The 18,437-nt window shown below is 41.7% G+C and overlaps 1 protein-coding gene across 20 annotated transcripts in view; it reads left to right on the top strand.

Annotated features, from left to right (window-relative positions):
• dync1i1a (dynein cytoplasmic 1 intermediate chain 1a) overlaps positions 1 to 18,437 on the top strand; it is a 49,816-nt gene that overhangs the window by 16,805 nt on the left and 14,574 nt on the right. For 11 of the 20 annotated variants that reach the window (XM_019262665.2, XM_019262675.1, XM_019262667.1 and 8 more), the window contains 4 exons: positions 5,221 to 5,316; positions 6,748 to 6,919; positions 8,304 to 8,403; positions 8,609 to 8,734. In XM_019262665.2, the coding sequence (XP_019118210.1) occupies positions 5,221 to 5,316; positions 6,748 to 6,919; positions 8,304 to 8,403; positions 8,609 to 8,734 (494 nt within the window). The remainder of the gene's footprint in view (positions 1 to 5,220; positions 5,317 to 6,747; positions 6,920 to 8,303; positions 8,404 to 8,608; positions 8,735 to 18,437) is intronic. The other 9 variants (XM_019262678.2, XM_019262671.2, XM_019262676.2 and 6 more) reach the window with 1 other exon arrangement.

Below are 18,437 nucleotides of genomic sequence, written 5' to 3'. Positions count from 1 at the left end.
TGTTCCATATGGCTGAAACGGTGATGTTTCTCCTCTAAAGCAAGCAAAGAGAAAGACTGAAGTTGTTTAGCTAAATGGTGTGAGAACCTGTTAGTATGAGCCAAAGAACTGTATTCTTACTTTGCGTATTTCAAGTATCTTGTTTTCTTGATTTGTGCAACATCATCCTATAGGTGCATATCTTTTTTTTTTTTTTAAATGTTCCTGGTTGGTTCCATGAATAACATCTTGTGTGGCAAGACACATTTAATGTAGACCTGTCATATCACATTTAATTTATCTTCGAATTGCGTCATTTTATTTGCGACCTCTCTCGTCATTTCAGTGGTATAAAATCATTGTGGTTATATAAATCCTTTCTTGATACTCTGGATAACAAGGATTATATTACTGGAGATGGGACGAATAAAAGTAAGAAGAATTCCCCTGATGCCTCAGGTCATTTGTAATATATGCAGAGGTGAAGTGGATGCAGTGTGGGTATGTGTGTGTCGAGTCTTCCTCCAACAATACGAGTTGTTCTCAGTGAAGTTAATGCATATGAGTGTGTGTGAGTGTATGTCGTGCCAGGGCCACATTAGAGGGGCCTTTCAAGTCATGTCAGCCTCCTCCTACTCCTCTACATAGTGCTTGTGTTGTGGTCTGCTCAACAGCCAACCTCTCAGAACCCCTGCGAACTCTGGTTGTGTGTCTTGTGTGCGCCATTACGAATGTGTGTGTATATAATGTTGTAGGGTTATTCCCAATGCGTGGGATCCCCCAAAATCCTGCTGGATTTGTCTTGTGTTTCCGCCGCCTCTTCTCTCTCATATCAGTATCTCTCTTTCTTTTGTGATTAATACAAAAGAGATCCATAAAAATTATGAGTACTGTCAACTTCGATTGTGTGTGACTCAGTTTAGTAGTCACCTCCATACTGTTATGATAAGTCTGTAGTCCTGCCCCCACAGTGTAGTCGATGACAAACTTGGGGCCCGGTCTCATCCTCCCCTCTACACACACACACACACACACACACACACATACCCACAGTTCTCTTTGATAACTATGCCAATCGCTTCAAGCATGCGCTAACACATTTCAGCACACTAGCACTTACTGTGGATTGGGTTCAGAATAAAAGGTTAGCTCACACTTTGATCCTACCCAAACAGAACACATGCTTGCACATTATTGCCATGACACACCATGCCATTGTGCTTTATGTGCAAGCCAAAGGGGGAGCAGAAGACAGTGTGTACATCTTTTATGTGCTGTCAGTATCTTTTAAAACTCTTCTCTCCACATGCCCGATAGTAGCTGCCTACTGTGAAATAATACAAGATGTTTAGGCTAATGAAAGTCTCAGCGGTGTATCAGCCTTCATTAGGACGATGTTTTCTTGATTCCACAAACAGATCAGCCCATTACTCTCACCTGAACTATTTCACTCTTCTGTAAGTCCATAAAAGGAATAATGATGCTCATACTGGTTAACAAGAGCCTCATACACAGACAACATGTTAATAAAGTGTTAAGTAGCCTCAATACAGTTGTTAGTTGGAGTGTAATTACTAGCTAACTAGCTGACTAAGAGGGTAATGAGTAATCTTTGGAGGAGAGAAAAATCCTGTCCAAGTATAAGAACATATAAGATATATATATGTAACAATTTTTTAAATATTTTGAACAACAACCAACAAAAGAGAATAGTAATTTATTCTATATGATATTTGCGATGCAAAAAAGACATAAGGCCAAAGAAGGTTTTAGGTTTTTTATAGATGATGGACAGAAAATCAACATCTATTTAAAAATTGCTTCATTGTTTAAATAACTTTTTTTAAAAAAAAGATTAACTTGATTTAGCTTCTGTAGTGTGAATATTTTCTGTTTTCCTTCTATGATAGTAAGAGGAATATTTTTGACTGTTCTGCACGTTGGTTGCGCAAAACAAAAAGAACAATTTAAAGATGTCAGCATTGAGTCAACGAAATTATTAAAAATATCTGTTGATTTGCAGCAACATAGTTAACGCACGAAACAGAAAAACCTCAATTAATCACTTTGTTATCATAGAGTGCATGCTAATGACGAGTATAAATATGATACCTTCCCCAAATTTAAAATCTGTAAATCTCGTGGAGGAGAATGTTATGGAATCATTTTAAGTTGTTGTTAAGTAAGATGCAAACTGAGCAGTGCTGTCAACTGAACGTAACACTGTTTTAATGCAGAAACATTATGGACGATATCGTAGTATTTGCACTGGTATGGATCAATGCATCCTAGATATATACGATAAAACTGAATTATTGTCCCAGACCTAACTGACACCATGTTGGTCAGCATAATACTTATGAAGAGTCCGTCCGAGCATACAGTATGAAGGTTATGTTGGTTTCCATTCTTGTTTGCGTGTAAAGTGTTTGAGTGTCTTCCAAACAATTTCACAGATTAAGACGTGTGTACAGGCCTCTCTTTGTGCGTTTGTGTGTGTGTGCGTGTGCATATGCATTTACAAACACCCTTACACATTTGTGTGTACTTGTGTTTGTATCTCTGTGTGTCTGCATACCTGCTGGGCTCTACTGAATTGACTGGGCCCGGTCAGCATGAGTAAGCAGCCAGGGGAAGATTGAGGCAGCCAGATGCGGCGACCCCAGGCTACCGAGGATATCATTACCCCGGGTGTGTAGACGGCCAAAATGGGAGCCCCCAAGCGGAGTTTCATCAAGGTGGACCCCTGTCTGAGGCGAGTGGGTGGATACCAGTTAACCCGTTGTCCTGCAGTGAGAAGCGGTATTAAGCGGCAGGTGGAAGGAGAAAGCATCCCGTGACTAGAATGAGGTGGAAACAAGAAAGTGCGCGGATACTTACAGGGTAGCAGTCAGGCACTCAAACTGTGGAAGATTGTCTCTTTTGATTTCCCTTCCCTGCTTCCTTTGCAACTCAACAGGAAACCCTGTAGCGCCCCTGTGTGTGTTTGCATGTACATTTTACATAAAGTTGTATATTATCATGTCAAATCTGTACTTTCCAGTGTCATTCACCGCAGTATAGCTTTTGCTCTACTTTGAATGCACGCAGAAATGTATCTCTGAAAATTTCCATTCAAAGGAAATATCCGGGATATTTTTGGTGCACGACTTTGACAGAACAACTTGATGCATGGCTGCTGGCAACAACATCAGCAGTATCTTCATGCGGGAATTGGACCGATTCCCCTCAGTGAGGTAACCCATAGGCCATGAATCACGCTGCCTTGCTCCAGAGTCCTGTGGTCCCGGGGGTTGACAGTTTGACCGCTCCTCAATGTGGTCTCTCTCCTCCACTCATGCTCCTCCCATCCCCATCGCCACACATTCCAACCACCGGACCGGTCACATAAGGTCAAGAAAATAAAATAGAGTAGAATAGAACAAGATAGAGTAGAAGTATCTTTTCCAGTACTGGTTAACACGACCCTCTCCCCCCCCATTTGCTGATTCACGTCCTGTAGCATTTGCAGATTAATGGCCGCAGTTTGTAGAGGGGATGAGCGACTGATGGATAACAAAAAAAAAAACAACTTCAGAAAGAAATAAAGCACAAAGGGAGAGACAAAAGGGCCTGAAAGAAGGGTATTCCTGTGCGTTTCTGTTTGCAGCTTGTCTGTTTTGGCAACTCAGACATGGAGCTAGTCTGGCAGTCTGCCTGTCTGGTCCTCTCTGGTCTCTCCTCCATACTGGTGGGTCACTGGTGTTTGGATCACTACAGCTGGCTGTTAACCACCGACTTGGACTGAGCCTCACTCACCGCCATGTGTTTGATTCAGCTGAGTCATTTATTATATACACACAGTGAATTAAAGCCATATATCAGAAACTTTAACTTGTAAAAAAAAAAAAAAACACAAAGACGGGGTGAGAGAAAGATGCACCAGAAAACCAGAAATGATTGTAATAACAATAATAAAATCACTCAAGTGTTGCACCAGTTATAATCGCATTTGTACCTTTTTTAAACAGCAGCAGTGAGTTCATCAAAAGCTTAGGCGAGTCCAAGTGATAAATGGACAGTTCATCCGGTGCAAGAGCAGCCCTTGAGCAAGTGGTTTTAAAAGTGCCCCAGGCCATACTCCAGCTGAGTAAAACACACCCCGACGTGTGTGTGTGTGTGTGAGTGAGAGAGAGACATGACACGTCTAAGGGTGTGATGTAGTCATTTCCTCCCACCGGACTATGCGACTGTTGTCAGCTTGACCCTGCGCCAGTTAACCCCTCGCCACCCCTGGCACCGCGGGCGAGGGCCCCGGGTGTGTGTGTTAGAGAAAGAGAGAAAAGACGGATTGTATGTGTGTGCATAGCGTGTGTGTTGGCAGACCACAGGTGTCTGGTCACGGTGTCAGGGTGTTAAGAGGTCTTCTGAGAGGGCCCCTCACCCCCACAACTCTCAGCATCTGTTTTCAGAGGGAGGGAGCAGCAGAAAAGAGGAGGAGAGGTTGGTGAAGGTTACCAACACATACCCTGAGGGGTGTGAGGGACTCGTTGGGGGGGGGGGAGGGGTGCAGTAGCTGACAAGCAGGTGCCTATGTCGACAGTAACCCTTCATACTTACCCACCTCCTCCCAAACACACACACACACACACACACACACACAGCCTGATTAGAGGGAATCCCCTTTTACACACACATCACTGGATCTTTTGGCTTGGGGTCAAAGGTGAGAGAAAGAGAGAAGAGCGCACACAACTCTGACATTTCCTGCTGTCTGTGTGTGTAGGTGTGTGTGTGTGTGTGTGTGTGTGTGTGTGTGTGTGTGTGTGTGTAACTTGCGTGCACAGTGACCAGTATGTCCACATATGCGGACCATGTGAGGATGGGAATGGGCACGGGCTTGTTTCCTGTTTATATTTCTTTTCCCAGTACACTTAATATACATGTGCAGCAGTATGATATAGTTTCTGCAGCATGTATGCTTCACATCTTTGTGTTTTCAAAAAAAAAAAAAAAAGGAAATACGAGTGCGTGTGTTTGTAAATGAAGCCCATTTGGACCAAATGTTAGTTAGTCAGGTGTACCGGTGCATGTCTGGGAATGATTATTTTGGTAAGGGGGAGAAGGCAGTACACAGCGGGAGGTTGAAGAAAATTGGAACAGCTGTTGATTAACATGAGTGCTCTCTCTCTCTCTCTCTCTCTCTCTCTTTCTCTCTTTCTCTCGCTCTTTTCTTCTTTTTTTTTTTTTACTGTCTCTCAGTAGAGGAGGAAGATGAAGATGAGGAAATGCTGGAGCCAAAGCCGGGCCCCGAGTCGGAGCAGCAAGATGAAGATGACAACAGGGAAACCAAAGAAGGTACAAAGACGGGTGTATGATGGAAGAGTAAAAACAAACTTTTATTAAAGTCTTAAAGTCGGTCGATTTCCTTTTCCATTTCTCCATAAATAAGCTTAGCTCATATTGCAGTTGTACCCCTTCATTCTTTATCCTTCGATCTCCTTCATCCCTCGACTTTTCACACGTTGTTGGTCAAACTGTCACGAAACGCGGTCACTTGTGTGTGACACCCACATCCAGTCAGTGGGTGTATCAGATGGAAGGGTGGGGGTGAGGTTAAGGCAGATCCAAGCATATCAGCTCCATGGCATGTGGGGGTCAGCACTGATTAAAAACCTGTCACTTGACCCCCTGACCATACTTCAAAGTGAAGAGGAATGGAGAAGTGTGCGAGAGACTTTGTGTGTGTGTGTGTGTGTGTGTGTGTGTGTGTGTGTGTGTGTGTGTGTGTGTATGTGGAGACTTCATTATTTTGCACAGAAGGTCTGGAGTGGGTAAAAAAACACATGATAGACGCACAGATAGACATATTCATATTCACTTGCATGCACGATCCCGGCTGCACCAAGTGTGAGTCAAACACACACATAGACAGATGTATGCACACACGCACTCATAAACACACAGTCATCCGTCTCCTCTTCATCCTGGCCTATTAGAAGGTCTATCCTTTGATCTCTGCCACTCGATTCGCTGGGTCTTTTCTGACAACTCGTAAGAAATACAAAAGGATGGGGGGGGGATCAAAGTCAAGAGGCAGGGTAAAGGTCGATATATGTCTGTGTGTCTGTGCGTGCTTGTGTGTGTAGTATAGCATGTGTGCTTGGGGACAGTGACTTCAAAAACCGGACGCCGTGCTGTGCAGCCATTACGTTCAAAGGGAGGCGGGTCGCTCAGAGGGCTTTGTTTTTGTCTTGTTTATGAAGTTCTTACTGTTGGGTTTTATTAGAAACGATGCATTAGGAACTGTTTGTAGTTTATTATGTCCTGGATGTGATTTTATAGAGATGAAGTGAATGTTAATCTGACATCCGAAGCATGTCATGTAATCTTTATATTTTTTTGCAGAAGCAGACATGACGTGTACTGTGTACAGATACAGTAAGACATCTGTACTGTTGTCGGGAATTAAAAGTAGAATGTCACAATGTCTGTTAAACTTAAACTTGTGTCAATTATTGTTTCTGCTATTATTGATTATAAGTAACCACTTGTTGTTTTTCTTTGTTTAATAATTATATAATTATAATAAATGTAACATCTTTGGCATTTGGATAATAGAAGACATTTTAAGATGTCACTTTAGGAGAGTGTGGCGGGCATTATTCACAACAAGTTCTCTGACATTTTATACAACAAACAATAGTTGAGAAGATATAGTACAAGATATAAAATATCTAAATATTCTGTGGGTGCACTGTGTTTTTATCTTTACGTTCTTTCCACCAGGCTCATTTCCAGTGCTTCGGGAGCTGACAGAGGAAGAGAGGCAGCAGATCCTGCACTCCTCTGAGTTTCAAAGCTTCTTTGACTGCAGCATCCGGGTGATGGAGAGAGCTCTAGCCGAAGACGGTGACATCTTCTTCGACTACAGCGGCCGGGACGTGGAGGACAAAGAGGGGTGAGCAGGGAAGAGGCAATCGGAGACAAGAGAAGGGAGGGAGGGAGAGAGGAAGGAAAGGATACCGTGTTTGGATGTGAGAGCACATGTGAGTGTTTACTTGCATGCCTCAAACTAAGAAATGTGCTAAGACTGACTCATGCCCACTGTGTCACTCTTGGGGCCTGGAAGCTGCTTTGTTCTTCAAAATACATGTCTTCCTGCTGATGTCACACTCCAAGGGGGTTAACAACTCCTGTGAACCGAGAACCACCATGTCTTAAAAAGCATTGTCTTGCCATCTGAACCTTGCCTCCAAATGGAGGTTATCAAAGTGTTAGCTGAAGTTAAAAAGTCATAAGTGCAAAGCTGTTTTAGTATCCTGCTCTGCTATTATAGAAGAATGTTGCTTTTACCAGCTCACTTCAACTTTGACCACTGTAGCCTCGGAGGAGCATCAAGCCTGTGGTCAAATAGAGATTATGTCTAAAACAGGCCATGGCCCAGTGCTTAACATCGTCCTCTTTTTTTTAATTTATGAAGTTGTAACAACATAACCTTCATTTCACTACCTTGTTTCATTCCAAGTGGATCATTTTTACTCATTAGTGTAGAGTATCTGTTGTAATTAACACTAAAATAGGAGTCTACCTACAGCTGTAGTTCTGGAAACTGTAGTGATGCAATTTTCTGAAGCAGTCAATGACACAACAATCTGCGTTGGATCTAGTTTGACCGCACGATGGCTGAAATCACTGACTCAGTCGGGTGAACAGCCAGTCAGACAGAACTCTCGCCAAATTCCACCGATGTCAAGTCAATATGCTGAATCAGCTGGTGGCCACTGAGCAGAGCTGGTGATGCCAAACACATCTCAGAAACTTTAGGAAACATCGACTGCCAACTGTCGACATGGCGACCCTTAGAGATCTCTTGTATATTAGATGACATTTTATTTCCATCACTGAGTTTCATTCATGCTTTATTTCTTAGACAGAAACCTAAAGACTACTTTTGACTTAATCTCACTATAGTTATGGATTTTCAATAAGTCTGTAAGTCATGATATTTGTCATGATATAGTATATAATTCCACTTTAAGCAATCACTAAAGTGTAGTGCAGCTCTGTCACTGAATCTGTGATTAGTGTCACTGTTAAAAGCCAAATGTTTTAAGGTTTAAAAAGCTTTTCCACTTTCTCTGTACTTAGTAAGGGGAGTACACTTTGTGAATATCCAGATTGAAGGTACCACAGCAGTGATCATAATTGACCCCCGCAGACAAAAGGTATTTTTTCTTGGCAGGTACCCATTTTACGGCTGTTGTGCGACTGGAACAAAACCATCGTCTTCAGGTTTGATCGCAAAGTAACCTCTGACCGTTATCTCTCCTGTCTTTTCTCAGAGACTTGGGTAGCGGCTCCAGCCTGTCTCTCAGCAGACTCTTCTACGACGAACACTGGTCAAAACATCGTGTAATCACCTGCCTTGACTGGTCCCCTCAGGTCAGGCCTGCAGCCTTGTTTATGTCACTTTAAATTCAGCAGTGCATGAAGGAAAAAAATATGTCTGAGCACCAGTTATGCAGCTGTTAAATGTCACTGTTATAAGATGCTTTTCAAAAATTGAAACGAGTGTTTGGGATCAGTTGTTTCTCTTCATTGTTTTGACATCTGACATCCCTCCCCCCCTCCTCTCTCTCTTCCTCAGTATCCCGAGTTGCTGGTTGCCTCCTATAACAATAATGAAGATGCTCCTCATGAACCGGATGGTGTTGCCCTAGTGTGGAACATCAAATTTAAGAAGGCCACGCCAGAGTACATCTTTCACTGTCAGGTACTTGAGACTTACCAAACCTCACACGTATTTCCAAACATCATAAAATATGATGAGTCATGATTACAGGTTACCTCGTTTTGTGTTTTCGTGTTTCATGGCACTTCAAGTTTATACTTGGTTAGTTGCAAATGAACTTGAAAACATCTGAAAAAAAAAAAAGTCGAACATCTTCCTCTTATCATTTTTTTTGCCTCTAAGAATTTACTGCTCAAAAGCATAATTCTTCTGCTTCATTTGTCTGACCACATTTGTTATCTTGCAGCCCATCCTGTAATCTACAGTTTTTTCCTCTTTTCTGCATTATAATGACTTTGCGTCTTTGTGACTGCAAAATAAAGACTGAAGCAAAGGGAAATGAAAGGCAGCTCTACATGCCTTCATTTGACCCTCTTGATTGGATTATAGCTGAACGCTGCCACCAGAGGCCAGTTTTAATACAAGAAACTTGGGTTTTGGTGGGAAAGAAACCCACTGATGGGTGTGACGCTAATCGCAAATGACACTGAGAAAAACGGTAGAAGGAGGGAGGGAGGAGTGAAGGGATGGAAGGATTGGGTGTGAGGGCTTCACGGCTCCCATGAGACAGGCGAGGCCATATAGAGACGTCTTGGTAGTAATATGATGTGGCCTACCACTTCCTAATCCAACGCTGCCACATGTGTGTGTTAGCCCACCCACATTGTTGCTGCATCTAATGTCAGCAGCACTGCGTCTCCCAATAATTTACACGTCTTCCTCGTGCACATGCAGAAATACACCTGTAGCAGTATTAATATCACAGGTTATTACCTTGCCTGTTAGCAATAACGTTAGAAATGCTCACACTTAATCTCACATTCAAGCTTCATTCAAACAAGGGAAGTAGATTTTCTCTCTTTTTGCTGAAACATACAGAGAACCACATATTCCTGCAGACCGCACACTGCGTGCAAATATTTCGATATGTAGCTTGCCATACAAGACCAGCTCCATAATGGATTTTTAAAGCACTCCATTCTTTCACTGCACCATAATTTAAACCACTGCTGAAATCCATGTGGTCTTACGGATAGATTACAGCTATGCATCTTGTAGCTGTAAGATTCAGTAGTTTTTCCATGTGGCTCTCTGAGGAAATATGTACAGTACATCTGACTTTAACAATGCGGTTTTGTGAGCATGCTGATCTATGAATTGTCAGTGTTTTGAATATTAGACGTTTGGGATGAACAAGCAGCTGATAAAATGCTCAGTTTATCAGGAGGGGACGATCAGCTGCTGAATGTGTACAGCAGGGGTGAACAGTATTCGTAAGTTTAAGTGGAGAGGCGATCGCTGGAAGAGAGAAATTGTTATCTGTAAATAACACAAAGCATTGCCGTTCGTTTGGATTCTGCCACGTGTACAGAGCACTTCTACGAACACAGCCTTATTAACATGTGTGACATTTGCTTTAAGTGAGTGTTTACTGGAAAGATGTGCATTAGATGACGTGATATCAGACAGAGAAAAGACAGAAGAAAAACTGAGAAAGAACAGAAACTCCCAAGTGCCCCACTTTTCCTATCCTACCCCTCACCACCACCACCACCACCACCGAGCTAGTCAGTGACTTAGTGCGGCCTGGGGCTGTGCCATGGTCTTTTCATGAGGGAAGAAAGAAAAGTGAAGGACAAAAAAACATGAAACATGAAAAAAAAAAAAACTGAGCGTGACTTACAAATGGAGTGTCCATATAAACAGTAGAGGGTAAAATGGAGTGGAAGGAGAAAGAAAGAAGAGGCTGCGAGTCATTTGAAATCAGCCGTGACTTTTTTCTGTCACTGCTGGATTTGGATGAAAGGAGCACAGGAGCGGTTAGACGAGATGGGGAGTTTAGAGGACTTTTTTCTTGCTTTCTTTTTTTCTTTTCTTTTCTTTCTTTCTTTCTGCAGGGCCTTTTGCAAACACAGTCGCGACTCTCTAGTTAGCCACGGATCAGGTGGCTCTTAATGTGCGAGGGTCAGTATTGGAGGGTTGGGGTTTGCGGTTGAGGTCTGGTTCAGCAGGAGCTTTATTGTATAAGGCTATGGCTTATAGAAGGCTTCATGTTTCAGATGGGGTTTTGGTGAGGTCAGGCTTCTATATTTCCTGCCTGGCTGTGTGCATTTTAGTGAATGGGCTTAGCAATGCAAAACTGTCCTTTTTTAACAACATTCAACCACGTATTCAGGGTTTAAACGTTTTTGCCTTAACAAGGGAAAATTTTCAGTTTGGGGTTAGGTAATCTCAGTTGTTCCCAGTTTTTGGAGCCGTATTTTAATATCATCCACTTTTATAAAGATCTTGTGTGTTTGCATTGGACTCTACATTATGATATCTTGAAGAACAATTAGCTATTTATTCACTTTGCAGCAGGGTTGTAGGAGTTTGTGTCCTTGACGTGCTGGTGTGCTGTGAAGTGAAAAATGTAAAAGATGTTTGTCTGACTTCAGGCAAGTGCAATCTGGGGGTTGTGCACCAACATTTTTGGCAATATGCAGCTGTGTTGTAATATTGCATTCTACTGTATTGCAATAGTCAGATAGACAGGTCCTGGTTTGACAAATGTTGTTCCCCTCATGGACAAATCTGACAGTTATGCCTTCAGCATTCCTTTTTCTCGTCTTTATAATACGATTATAGTAATAAATTGTCTTTAGCTCGGTAGAGTTCAAAACAGTTTTCATGAACTGCTCTATACAAATGAGATATATCATACCTATCTAACTCTTAACGCTTAATTCTGAATGTCTGAAATTAAACAGTACCTTAGTATTGGTCCTCTTAATGACCCATGGCTGTTTCATGACCCCACTTCAGGAGCCATTGATCTGTAATAAAGTGTATGCTTCATCAGTGTGTGCTCCATCTGTGTGTGGGTTGGGTTTGTATTTAGTAAACGGGCTGCCGCGTACTAGTTGAGCATGCCTCACCTCATCACGGCCGTCCCAGCAGTTGGACCCATCATCGCCCCGTCCCAGTTGGGTCCAATCGTGTAACACCACACCAGCTTCTCAAGTGGGCGAAGTCACACCACATTAAAGAGCCCGTTTGACTTAAAACCTCTGCTGAACCCCCCAAACCACACGCCTCCCTGTAGCAACCCCCGCCGCTACTGTCATATCCCATTGGAGTCAGTCATATTTTTATTAATATTCCGCTGCCGTGCGTCAGTCCCTAGGCCTTTGGTACTTCCAGAAAGGTTGAGTAAGAGAAGCAGAGCAGGAGGAGAGGAGAGTGGGAGGGAGGCCGATGGTAGAGAGAGGTAGAGAGAGAGAGGACCATGCAACACTTGTCTAAGTTGGAACCCATATGAAACCGTGAAACCGAGTTAAGACTGTAACTATATTTGATTCATAGAACAGTTCATCTTTTTGTGGTAAATAGGATTATTTTGTACAACTCTGACTGATAAGAGGTTGTTTTATTGGTATTATATAGATACACTTTTAAGTGTCTCTTTCTCATTGTATGAAAAGAACTTGGTATCACCAAAAGTTCTTTAACTTCTGATCTAAATCTGAATTTTTACATTAGACTGTATTTAATTTAGGCAGTTTTGCTATTTTTTAAGCACATATAGAGTAAAAGGAAGAGTTTAATGTTTTTGGCAATATGCTACTTTAAAGCTAATGAGAAGATTGACAGCCAGCAGATGGCTTAGCTTAGCATTAGATCTGAAAATGTAGAAATGGCTACCTAAAATCCACATACCACCATTCCTCTAAAGCTCACCGATGAACACGTTGTACGTCATTGTGTTATGGCAGATTACTGCATGTGCTGGACTATTTCTTATAGGTATCTTCTAGTGTCGTCACTGTAAGGTTGCTAGGTGGAGCAAATACTCACGTTTTCCAAAATAATAAACCATTCCTTTAAAAACACTCTCCAATCCAGGGTATCAAAAGAAGTCTTGTTTTTGTTGCCATATCGGCTACATTTTATGGTATTTTATGTTTATTGATATAAATTTCTTTAGAAAACAGACCTGGGGAAGAACTCATATTCTAAGTTTCAATATCAGAATAGAACAGAATACATTATATCTACGACAGGAATCCAACATTAAAGCCACAAACCAGCAAAAGTGAAAATATGAGCCAAGCAAACAAACAAAGATATGGAAAATAAAGCGAAAGAAGTGTAGGAGGCAGAGAAAGGCCTGTTTGTGTCCCCAGAGCCTCCTCCTCGTGCTCTTGCTCCGTCAAACCCTCATTCTTTGCCTGGTGAAATCGAGACTCGGCTTGGTATTTCTCTCTCCTTGCCAGAAACCACAGAGTGACAAAATCCGTGGGGTGTCATAAACGAGCGAAGCCAGGGGGAGAAAGGGAGGAGAAAGGTGGTTGGGAGGAGGGGGGAAGGTTGAGAAGCGGGGATGCAAGGGAAGACAGTCTGATCCATCTGGTCCTGATAAGGCAGAGTGGAAAACAGATGAGTGCGGTGAGCAAGGAGGGGAGGAGGGGGATGGAGAGTGGATCTACTTGGGAGGATATACTGTCTGGCATGCCCTATCAGCCCCCCACCCCCCGTTTTCTTCTCACCATAGCACTCTCACTCCGTTTTTGCCTTCCCAAGCTGACTTAAGCAACAGTTTGTTGCCCGAGGAAAGAACGAAAGAGAGGAGGAGGCAACAAAGGAGGGAGTGTTCGCCTCTCTCTAGCTTTCTTTCTCTCGCTGTCATTCCTTCGAACCCCCCTAATCCCTTGCTTGGTGCCATCTTTCATCACGGCCTACCATGTGTGTATTATCCTCTACAGAACACTTCCCATTAATATAATAAGGGCTGCCAGAAGCACTTAGCCTTGTGAGCCTTGTGTGAGATATGGTAGACGATACTTGTGTGTGTGTGTGTGAGTTTCTCCCTCATGCACACACAACAGACCTTGCCCGAGGAAAGAAATGAAACCCACTGTTCTGACTGCGAGTGTGTCTCCCTGTAAAACTTCCACAATTTATCTCAGGCCCAATATACCGAAGTGACTCTCTCCACTGCTTTTTCTTCCGGAGCTGTCACTCCCCACATCCTCTCCGTCTGGGCTGGCAGGAGATGACTTGGCAGGTGTCTGACCCGCACTGCATGCGAGATGAGAACCATCCATGGAGCCACTCAACGTTTGAAAATGAAATGTCAGGGTCGGTATCCAGTCAGGCCCGATATAAATTGCAATCATAGCAGGAGTATTGCCGACACGAGACTTGTTGAGGTGTTATTTAGACAGATGTAGCGCTCGTATGACTGGTATGTCCAGACTTATGAATGTGGAATGAAGAGGAGCTGCAGGGGATGGGAGGAATGTGGCTGCATTTGATTTAAAGGAAAAGTTGGACATATTGGAGAAATATGCTTAACTTTTTGCCCAAAAGTTAGATGAGAAGATTGATACCACTCACAAGCCTGTATGCAAAGTATTAAACTACAGCCAGCAACGGGCTAACGTATCTTAGCACAAAGATTGGAAACAGGTGAAAATCTGTCTTGTTTAGTTAAAGGTCCAGTGTGTAAGATCTGTATTTCTTTGCAGAAATGTAATATAATATCCATTAGTCCATTATTATTTTCTCATTTGAGTATAATAACCTGAATATAAGAATCGTTTTTGGTGTATTAAAATGAGCTCTTTATATCTACAGTAAGAGCGGGTCCTCCTACATGGAGTCCACCATTTTGGACCGCCATTTTTGTACAGTAGCTCAGAACAGACAAACTACAACTGATCTAGATATGACCTTTATGAATTGATATGAATTTCACAGCCAGAGTTTTTCCTACATGCTTGGAAGGAGAGGGCGAGACGCGGGAGAGTATTAGTTTGGTTGCAATCTGTAACTTTACTGCTATGCCACTAAATCCTCCACACTGGACCTTCAGTACATAAAAAAGGTGTTCAAATATCAATAAAATGTCAAAATATCAATATAATATCTATAACGCTGCAACTTTCTCTGTCTCTGCTGGTTGTCTAAAAAACTGGTCTTTTTTCCTCCTCTAGCATTAGCTTCATATTTACTGTGCAGACATGAGTGATATCAATATTCTAATTTAACTCTCAGCCAGACAGTGAACACATGACAAACTTCTTCTTCAGAATAATAGCTGTGCACATAAAATATTTCATGCAGTCATGTTAACACACTGTGAAATAAATTTCCTCTAATAGAAGCACAAGCTGTATTTTAGTAACTGATGGCAAAGGCTCACGAACAAATAAAAAGTAGACAGAAAGACTACAGAAATCCAGCCGAAACATAATCAAGCTCCCCATAATTCAGCTTTAAACTCAGTCATTAATTTCCTACATGACATGCAAATTGAGAATTCGCTTTAGAGTGTCAAGCAATTCCCCTCGAGCTTAAATCATAAACTTCCTTATAGCACGGGACAAATTGATCTTATTTCAGCACTAAATGACATACGGTGAATTTAAAAGGCATATAACTCCAAAACATATGTGCTGATGTGACATTTGATTACAAGCATTTAGGGAGAATGTCTTTAATGTTAAGTCCAAGTCGCTGCTGGCAGGCGCCTCAAAGTGCACCATCGGAACAAAGTCAGGCTAATTTTCAGTAGCTCTTTCACTAAGCCTGACAGTACATGAGGGGAATGATGGCATAACCTGTGGTTTCTCAAAGAGGGGATTCAGAGTTTAGTCAGGATTTTTCCTCTTAAGATGGGGACACTGATAGGGCTTAGGAGTTAAACTAACATATGGAGCAAATAGAGGGCTCTTGATTTGATTTGGCTTCTCTTTGTCATTACTCATGTGGGGTAGAGATGTTTACTTAGGGTGATAACTGGTGGAAGAACGACAAGAAAGAGTAGAGAGCAGGGATGTTTTCAATTTGCTTGTGGATTTGCGTGTTTATTTTTCATTTTTGATGGTGTCAATAGTAAAAGTAGGGTCATATTAGTCTTTACTGGAAAGACCAAAGACATGCAAGTTTCTGCAGTGAGTTTGTAGATAACAATATTAATATATTTGAGGTAGTAAACACCATGTGCACTCCAGATTGTTCCAATTTAACAAAGATACTGAAAATCCAAATGAGCAATGACACTGTTATAGCAGTCTTTTAGTAGTTCTTAAGTTGTTTTTTAGACATAAAGTGTCTAAAAAGAGTTAAAGAAAGAGTTTGAAACTGTTGCTTGTATGATGAGATCAATACCACTCTATATATTCGTATATCTGTAGGATAAATAAGCTATAGCCAGCAGCAGATTAGTTAAGCTTAGCATAATAACTGAGAACAGGGAAAAAAGGCTAACCTGGGTTTTTTTCACTAAACAAGACATAACGTGTTTTAGATATTGTTGGAGGTGAATTTTGTTGCCTGACGTCATGCATGTGCCCTCCATTCTTTATACTGACTGTATAAAGAATGGAGGGCACGTGCATGACCTCACCCATAGGTTTGCAAAGAGTCGGAGCCAGAGCTCAAAATCTCTGGCTCTGTCTGACCAAATGACGCCTGGGTGCTGAAAAAAGGCATTTGTAACAACACCCACCTGTCAATCAAAGCAGCCTTAATATAATTTAAACGGGTGAGTAAAAAAAAAAAAAAACAGTTGTCATGAACGGAGCTACTGTATAGAGACCAAAACCATTTTTTGTACCAGACATGGTACAAAAACACGTTTATTTCTTAGACATTGGACATTTTAATATTGGGGCTTATGGAGACTGACCTAATCATTTTTCTAGCCAGCCTCAAGTGGCCATTTGAGGAATTGCAGTTTTTGGATTACACATTGGCTTCACTTCACAACCACAGAGGTTGCTGCTTCCTTCGGACACAGTCAGGTTAGCTGTTTTCCCCTGTTTTTCCATTCTTTATGCTAAGCTCAGCTGTTACCAGTAGTCTTTTATTTAAAAACACATGTGAGAGTGGTATCGACCTTTTCATCTAACTCTAAGAAAGAAAGCAAAGATGCATATTTACCAAAATGTCAAACCATTCTCCATATAGAAGCTTTTATAGCCATTATATATTGTTTATGCTTCCTTCACTCCGCTTTGTCTCTCCCAGAGGCTTTGCATCGTTTAGGCTTTCCCTACTTTTTGAAGACTGATGAATGGTTGTGGTGGTGGAACCATATGCATGTGTGTGTGTGTGTGTGTGTGTGTGTGTGTGTGTGTATAACTCTTTGGTGGATGTGTGCGTTTGTGTACAGAGATGACAGAGAGGGCAGGACGTGGGTTCATTAGCCAACTGATGGAGTCTGATGGAAGGAGTAACAGACCTCAGACAGCAGCCTGTCAGACAACCACAGAGTGTAAAGGTCATCCCAAAACTCGAGGTTATTGTGTTGCCTCAAAGGCATTTCTAGTGTTCATTGTAATGAGTGCTTTAAGATAAGTCATTCATACGTGTTGTAGTTAAATAATAAGAGCAAAAGGGTTAAAAAAGTTTATTAAGAAGATTTTATTTTGACAGTCGCGTCACCGCTGACATCACTTCCTGACAGGTCAAGTGTGTTGGTTGATTTCCTGTTTATTTCCTTTCTCCTTGCACTGAGAGTGAGGCAGACATGTTCTGAAGCTATCCTAACCATCCGCTGAGAAATATTGTACAGGCAACGCCGTAAGTGCATACATTTCATGTGTAAGATGTTAAAAACGATAAATAGAGATAGCTGCTAGAATATATATATTTATTTGTTGGTAAAAGAGGACATTTGTCCATGTTATTTACACATTTAAAAACGTTCTGCTGATGATGAATACAATAATTCATTGTGCCTGTAACTATGCTAATGCACGTTTTATGTTATTTAAAGTGCAATATTTGTTGTATTTACAGTTTTCACTGAATGTCATTGAAGACTGCTGAGTAAACGGTCAACTCCACCACGGCTCATGTTTTCATTGGACTCGGTTTAACTTGGTGTTGAAACAGAGTTGCTACACTCTGAGTGAGAACACTACAGTTATTAAAAGTGATCTAGTTGAAGGCACACTCATTCATGTGTGTTTGAGGATGAGAGCTGTCGTTTTACTGTTAAAAAGTCCTTATTATCCAAATACGTTTAGAAAAAAGGATGCCTTGCCTTTAGACAGTTACATATGCAATTGTACATTTAATGTGCATATTCCATATACTGTAGCATAAAGCTTGCACATTTTAACATGAAGAGCAGCCTACAGTCATGAAATCTAAGTTGCTAATACATGCTAATAAACCTCAATTCCCTTTTTTTTTTCTGACTGTGGATAAACTTTCACAGAGTGCCTCCGTGCTGGCTGACGAGCCACTTTATTTTTACCACCAAAGTTCCGTTTATTTTAAGTCCTGACATCTGAAGCGACTCCCGAGCCGTTCGTCTGAAGGCCGTGACTCCTCAGAAGAAACAAAAAAAAAAAAAAAGAGAGAGAAGAGAGAGAGGGAAAGAGCGTGCAGTGTTTTCTTTCTCTCTGGTTTGTTTTCCAGTCTTCTTTCAAAATGAACTGGGGTTTGGAGTTGGCTGCTTCACACATGGTGTGGCGGCGGGGACAGAGAGAGAGACAGAGAGGGAGAGAGGGATGTGAGGGAAAGAAATGAAAAACAAGATAAATTTTATATTATTGAATATTTACTGAGCTCAGTAGGGTCTCTTTATTGGGCTACTGTAAGCAAGAACAAATGGTTGTGACTGTGTGTGAACTTTTTGTTTGAGGCTACCGTAGCAGAGTTTGGGTTCAGTGGATTTATGTCAGTA

This window comes from Larimichthys crocea, chromosome XIII, assembly GCF_000972845.2.
Source record: "Larimichthys crocea isolate SSNF chromosome XIII, L_crocea_2.0, whole genome shotgun sequence".
In the NCBI taxonomy this organism is placed as follows: domain Eukaryota; kingdom Metazoa; phylum Chordata; class Actinopteri; family Sciaenidae; genus Larimichthys; species Larimichthys crocea.
This window is presented reverse-complemented; position numbering and strand designations above follow the sequence as displayed.